The 7355-nt window shown below is 43.9% G+C and overlaps 2 protein-coding genes across 2 annotated transcripts in view; both read right to left on the reverse strand.

Moving 5' to 3' along the window:
- The window catches only part of LOC108317779, a 30599-nt gene extending 29164 nt beyond the window's left edge, over positions 1 to 1435 (reverse strand). Inside the window, exon 1 of the mRNA XM_037745656.1 lies at positions 1340 to 1435. Within this exon, the coding sequence (XP_037601584.1) occupies positions 1340 to 1435 (96 nt within the window). The remainder of the gene's footprint in view (positions 1 to 1339) is intronic.
- A 2516-nt stretch (positions 1436 to 3951) lies between these two features.
- The window catches only part of POLR2D (RNA polymerase II subunit D), an 11818-nt gene continuing 8414 nt past the window's right edge, over positions 3952 to 7355 (reverse strand). Inside the window, exons 3-4 of the mRNA XM_017548449.2 lie at positions 6519 to 6614; positions 3952 to 4436 (exon numbers count right to left, since the gene is read on the reverse strand). Coding sequence (XP_017403938.1) covers positions 4358 to 4436; positions 6519 to 6614 — 175 coding nt within the window. The 3' untranslated portion in view covers positions 3952 to 4357. The remainder of the gene's footprint in view (positions 4437 to 6518; positions 6615 to 7355) is intronic.

Raw genomic sequence — 7355 nt, forward strand, 5'->3', positions numbered from 1 at the left:
GCCATTGCACTCCAGCCTGGGTAACAAGAGCGAAACGCTGTCCCAAAAAAAAAAAAAAAAAAAAAAAGAGGCTTCAGGGCCAGGTGCAGTGGCTCACACCTGTAACCCCAGCACTTTGAGAGGCTGAGGCGTGGCATGGCGGGGGTGGGACTGGTGGTGAGGGAGGAATCACAAGGTCAAGAGATCAAGACCATCCTGGCCAACATGGTGAAACTCCGTCTCTACTAAAAATACAAAAATTAGCTGGGCGTGGTGTCTGTAGTCCTAGCTACTTGGGAAGCTGAGGCAGAATTGCTTGAACCCGAGGTGGAGGTGGCAGTGAGCTGAGATCGTGCCACTGCACTCCAGCCTGGCAACAGAGCAAGACTCTGTCTCAAAAAAATAATAAATTAATTAAACTTTAAAAAATAAAAATAAAAGAGGCTTCAGGCCTGGACAGTGACTCACACCTGTAATCTCAGCATTTGGGATGCAGAAACAGGTGGACTGCTTGAGGTCAGGAATTCAAGGCCAGCCTGGGCAACATGGTGAAAACCCATCTCTACAAGACACAATTAGCTAGGCATGGTTGCTTGCACCTGTGGTTCCAGCTATTCAAGAGGCTGAGGTGGGAGAATCACTTGAGCCTGGGAGGTTGAGGCAGTGAACTTTGATCATGATGCCTGGACGACAGAGCAAGACCCTGCATCCAAAAAAATAAAAATTAAAAAAAGCTGCCTGGCCCTTCCATCCTTCTACCATAAGGCCACTGTTCATTCCCTACGGAAGATGCAGAAAAAAGTTACCATCTCGGACCAGAGAGCTGCCCTTGCCAGACACTGAACCTACTAGCACCTGGATCTTGCATTTGCCAGCCTCCGCAACTGTGATTCCTATTATTCATAGGTTACCCAGTATCTAAGGTATTCTGTTACAGCAGCAGGAACAAACTAAGACCCTAAAACTTTCAGAAAGATTCATTTAGCTTTCTGGTGAAGTGAGGGTTTGACAACCCATCTTTTTGTTGTTTCATTATGTTCCCAAATTCTTTCCTGATTTTGCAAACATAGTACAATGAGCCTCACAATGTTCCACAGATTGCGCAAGGTCTCCTGGTGGCTATTTTCAACAGCAATATGCTGTCCAGCCCTGTAGAAAACAATTTTTGACCATCTAGCAGAATAGCTGACCAGGCTTTTAATCTGTAACAGCATAAGGTTGCTTTAGCCAAGTAATTCCCTAGCGTGAGTCGTTTTAAATCTGCTTTTAATCACTTTGATAACTACCATTGATTAGTGCCTAACTATATGCTGGGGCATTACATACTTCTCAGGTAGCTCACAGAACCCCTGGCACATACGTGGAAACGCCAGTAAAGATGGTACTGTGCTCCTAGGTTGCCATCTAGCACATGCCTGCATCGTAACTCTGGGCTGCCTTCCAAGTCTCTTTCCATTCCACTACATTAGTGCCAATCAGCACATGTAAGTGCCTCAAGATATAACTCCGCAGTACTCACATCAGCAGCACGAACACCCAAACTGGAACAATACGGAGAAGACAGCAATGGCCACTGCCCAAGAATGACATGCAAATCCATCAAGCATTAAAAAATAAATAAAAGTTAACTCTGCAGATTTAAGGAGTAGGCGATTTCATTTATTTTCAAAGTCTGATACTATCAGTTGGTATGCTACCAAATTCTGCACTGATTTCTATGAAGCAAGCTGACTTAATTATCTGTCTATACTAGCTCATCTGCCTGAGATGCTAAGAATAGTGAACATTTACTGGAACATACTGTAAGTCAGACACCTCTAGGCTCTTCATAATTTCCTCTTCATTCAACCTTCTCAAAATATCCATGGGGAGATACTATTATTATCCACATTTCATAATTGAGAACACCAATGAGGCTTAAAGAAGTGAAGTTGCTTAAGGATAAAAAGATTATTTCCTTCAAACATTGATCGAGAATATTTATTATTTAGAAATCATGTCAGCCAGGCGCGGTGGCTCATGCCTGTAATCCCAGCACTCTGGGAAGTTGAGGCGGGTAGATCATCTGAGGTCAGGAGTTTGAGACGAGCCTGGTCAGCATGGCGAAACGCTGTCTCTACTATCAATGCAAAAAATCAGTCATGCGTGGTGGAGGGCACCTATAATCCCAGCTACTTGGGAGGCTGAGGCAGAGAACTGCTTGAACCTGGGAGGTGGAGGCTGCAGTGAGCCAAGATTGGGCCATTGTACTCCAGCCTGGGCAACAGACCCAGATTCTGTCTCAAAAGAAAAAAAAAAAGGAAAGAAATCATGTTTTCGGAAACTGTATTTATAAAAATAAGAATTTTTTATTTTTCCCTTATCTAGTAGCAAACATAAAACTATGCTGACTGTAAAAGCCAACACTATTCTTTCTCCTTTTTCCTTGGATCACAAGTTCGTATACAGTCAAGCAAATGCCCCCAAAAACCCCCCCCAGAATTCAAGAGGTGTATTTCCTTCAGAAAAATCAAAGCTAGAATCTTCAGCTATTAAAGTGTTTCCCCCCAGGCTGAGATCAAGTGACTTCATTGCAGTGGCTCAAGAGTAGCTGACTCCCTCCTTCCAAATCAGCCCATCATAGAACACCTATTGCTAAGTAGCAAGCCAGAGGCTTAGACTGGAGACTTCAGTGTTCAGAACTTCAAGCCTGGCCTATGAAGTAAAAATTTTTTAAAGTACAATTGCAACTTTATTTTTCTCCAAAGAATTGTTTTTCTTCAGTCCTTAAGAACTCCGCTCCTTATATCGGCTTTGGTGGGGGTCATGGGGCAGCACCTGCAGGTCTACATTGGGTGGAGGTGTTTGGTCCTTGCAGGCTTCATGAGCTCGATTCCTGACTACTGTGCTGTGAATGGCACAACTCACAGTAACGTAGCCTCACATGCAGCCTATGAAGTACACAGGCATCAAGGACGCCCACTTCAGAAACATTGCTAACACAGTAATGTAGTCTCACATCCAGCCTATGAAGTACACAGGCGTCAAGGACACCCACTTCAGAAACATTGCTAACTGCTGCAGCCTCTACGTTTCATTTCTTAAAAGCCTTGTCATTGGGCGCACAATGGGCATAGTTCATGCAGCAAATAGGTTGGAGTGAATAGTGTACACCTGGCTGCAGCCTTCTTTAGCACGACCACTGTTTCTTCTTTTCTTTGTCATCTTTGAGGTACAGGCCCAAGAAAGATGAAGAAGAATCTTAATTTGAGGGTGACTAAATGCTTCCTTCAAGACCACTTGCCCCAAATCCACATTCTGCAAGACAGTTCAAGAAAAAAGGCAAAGTAGCCATCTCGCTCAAGGCTATGGGCTCCACAATACTTAGCACAGTTGTCCCCAAGTGTAAACACTTCCTAGGGCACGCTTCTTCCCTGTCCCCCAGGTTAGACACAATAATACCAAGGCGTTCTGTCATGGACACTCTCATCCTTTAAGGTGGTGCACACCTGTGGCCCCAGCTATTTGGGAGGCTGAGGCAGGGCGGTCAAGGCTGCAGTGAGCCGTGACTGTACCACAGCACTCCTCTAGCCTGGGCAAGAGTTAAGACCCTATCTCCATTAAGACAAAAACAAGTATTTCAAACAATAACAGCGGTTTAATTATTCCTTTGGCATCTAGGTAAAACAGGTCTTTCTCTATAAAGCCTACTATGTTGTGGTCTAGTTTCAAAAAGTATAAACGTACTGAAATTAAAACGTGAAATATTGGCCGGGCGCGGTGGCTCAAGCCTGTAATCCCAGCACTTTGGGAGGCCAAGGTGGGCGGATCACGAGGTCAAGAGATCGAGACCATCCTGGCCAACATGGTGAAACCCGGTCTTACTAAAAATACAAAAATTAGCTGGGCATGGTGGCAGGTGCCTGTAGTCCCAGCTACTTGGGAGGTTGAGAATTGCTTGAACCCGGGAGGTGGAGGTTGCAGTGAGCCGAGATTGTGCCACTGCACTCCAGCCTGGTGCCTGGCAACAGAGTAAGACTCTGTCTCAAAAAAAAAAAAAAGTGAAATATTAATAAAAGATGATGTGGAGGCCAAAAACCATGAATGAGGTAGTCAATAGTGTGGCTTATATGACACACCCACCTCACACTTCCCAGAGGCACGTTCGGGAAAGCCACTAGCAGCCACTGCACAAGGCTGCTCCAAGATTACAGGTCACCTGGGCCTATGAGTTACTTGAAACAGCAACCTAACCCAATGCCAAGCTGGGCTGTTTTCTCCAAGGGAATTCTCAACTGTCTTCTGCAGTAGAATTTCTGTGCAAGTCAGCCCCAGACCCTGGGAAAGTGGTGTTACGCCTGGGGACATGGTTTCTCTGAGAAGCAGGGATGTTTGGAGATTAATACTGAAAGCTGCGCTTCGTCTGGATATCGTCAAGAATCTGCTGCAGTTCCTCATCTTCAAACCGCCCCTCCAAGCTACAAGAAAACCGAAAGAATGAGTGACTCGGCAACTGGCAATTTCCTTACGCTCTCCTTTGAGGCGTGATAATCTACTGCCTCTATCTCTAACACCTTTACCTTTCACCTGTATTTCTTTTCCAATTTCCTGAAAAAACCATTACAAAATATTTCCAACATGTAAAAGAGAAAAGGTATAAAAAATAAACCTTTACAGTTAGCCCCACTTGACTCAGAGTGCTTTTTTTTTTTTTTGAGATGAAGTCTCACTCTGTCGCTCAAGCTGTAGTGCAGTGGCATGATCTTAGCTCACTGCAACCTCAGCCTCCCAGGTTCAAGCAATTCTTAAAGAGTTCTTTTATTTATTTATTTTTAAATTTTTATTTATTTTTTGAGAGGGAGTTTCACTCTTGTCCTCCAAGCTGGAATGCAGTGGCATGATCTTGGCTCACTGAAACCTCCCCCTCCTGAGTTCAAGTGATTTTCCTACCTCAGCCTATTGAGTAGCTGGGATTACAGACAACCGCCACCACGCCCAGCTAATTTTTACGATTTTAGTAGAGACAGGGTTCCACCCTGTTGGCCAGGCTGGTATGAAAGTCCTGACCTCAGGTGATGTGCTCACCTCAGCCTCCCAAAGTGCTAAGATGACAGGCGTGAGCCACCGCGCCCGGCCAGAGTTCTTTAACAAGCAGGAAAAGTGGATGGCTACGCATACTACCCTAGACCTACACCTTCCCTTCTTCCCCAGGAATAACCACAATTTATCATTGCCATACATTTAAAATTTTATTTGCCACATATATATTTATACTTACTATACATTTATGGATATATAATATGCAGCAGTTTCAAACTTTATAAGAAATGGCATCATACTGTATTTATCCTTCTGCAATTTTTTTCCTCAAAATTCATTCTGGCATACGTTGATATAATTCTTTTTTTTTTTTTTTTGAGACGGAGTTTCGCTCTTGTTACCCAGGCTGGAGTGCAATGGCGCGATCTCGGCTCACCGCAACCTCCGCCTCCTGGGTTCAGGCAATTCTCCTGCCTCAGCCTCCTGAGTAGCTGGGATTACAGGCACGCACCACCATGCCCAGCTAATTTTTTGTATTTTTAGTAGAGACGGGGTTTCACCATATTGACCAGGATGGTCTCAATTTCTTGACCTCGTGATCCACCCGCCTCGGCCTCCCAAAGTGCTGGGATTACAGGCTTGAGCCACCGCGCCCGGCCTACGTTGATATAATTCTATGTTGTTCTAGCGCATTTTTTTCACTGCTGTACAATAAACACTGTTATGACTATACAATGATTCATTTATCCATTTTCTTATTGATCAAGAGACTATCAAATTTCTGCTATCATTAACAATGCAGCATGAGGCTGGGCGCCGTGGCTCATGCCTGTAATCCCAGCACTTTGAGAGGCCGAAACAGGCAGATCACCTGAGGCCAAGAGTTTGAGATCAGCCTGGCCAACATGGCAAAACCCCATGTCTACTTCAAAAAAAAAAAAAAATGCAGCAATGAACACTGTAATATACATCTCCTTGGAAACTTGTATGAGTTACCTTTAGGATACGTACTCAGGCAGCTTGGCCAAGATGGCAAAACCCCATCTCTACTAAAAATACAAAAATTAGCCAGGTGTGGTGGCAGGCACCTGTAATCCCAGCTACTCAGGAGACTAAGGCAGGAGAATCGCTGAACCCAGGAGGTAGAGGTTGAATTGAGCCGAGGTCGCACCACTGCACTCCAGCCTGGGTGACAGAGTGAGACTCTGTCTCAAAAAAAAAAAGATACGTACCCAGGAATGGATTTTTGGAACATGGAGTACGTTCATCTTTACTAGACATAGCCAAATTGCTCTTCAAAATGATTGTTCTAATTAACACTCCTACCATCAGTATATGAAGTTTCAGCTGTTCCTTATTTTTGCTATCACTTGGTATCACTCTCACTGTTAAAACGACACTTTAATTCAATATTGGCAATTATGTATACAAATATAAAATGCATAAACGTTTTAGACACACCAATTATATCTGCAGAAATTTATCCAGTATACAGAGAACTTCTCACAGCTAGTACTAACCTTGGGATTAGAGCCTTGGACTCCTCAGCAGTCTCTGGGCAAAGGTTGGCCAGACAGGCCAACTCAAACTTATGAAGCTTTTTCTGGAGTAGCAAGCTGATCAACAGGGGAAAAAAAAAAAATCAAAACAAATTAAAACCAAATAAACAACAAAAATCAAACAATAATCAACAGGAAAAAAGGGATCAAATGTAGCTAGCATTTAAAAATAGCTAGACAGCTGGGTGTGGTGGCTCACGCCTATAATTCCAGCACTTTGAGAGGCCAAGGTGGGCGGATCACTTGAATGAGGAGTTCGAGACCAGCCTGAGCACCGTGGCAATACTCCATCTCTCTTAAAAATACAAAAATTAGCCAGGTGTGGTGGTGTGTGTCTGTAGTCCCAGCTACTTCGGAGGCTGAGGCATGACAATCGCTTGAACCCGTGAGGCAGAGGTTGCAGTGAGCCAATATTGCACCACTGCACTCCAATCTGGGTGACGATGCAAGATTCTGTCTCAAAAATAAAAAAAGGCAGAGGAGGCTGGGCATAATGGCTCGTGCCTGTAATCCTAGCAGTTTGGGAGGCCAAGATGGGAGGATCACTTGAGCCCAGGAGTTCAAGACCAGCCTGGGCAACATAGTCTCTAAAATAAATACATACATACATAAAATAAAAATAGCTACAGAAGTCTTCAAATGTTCCTAATACATAATCAATATCCTAAACACCCTAACATACTCATTGTATATTCTAAGTAACAAAGTATCACATGTACCTCATAAGTATGTACAAATACTATTATTTTAAAAAATGTAGGCTGGGCATGGTGGCTCACCTCTAATCCCAGTGCTTTG

The sequence above is a fragment of the Cebus imitator genome, unplaced genomic scaffold (assembly GCF_001604975.1).
Source record: "Cebus imitator isolate Cc_AM_T3 unplaced genomic scaffold, Cebus_imitator-1.0 Scaffold207, whole genome shotgun sequence".
Taxonomy (NCBI): domain Eukaryota; kingdom Metazoa; phylum Chordata; class Mammalia; order Primates; family Cebidae; genus Cebus; species Cebus imitator.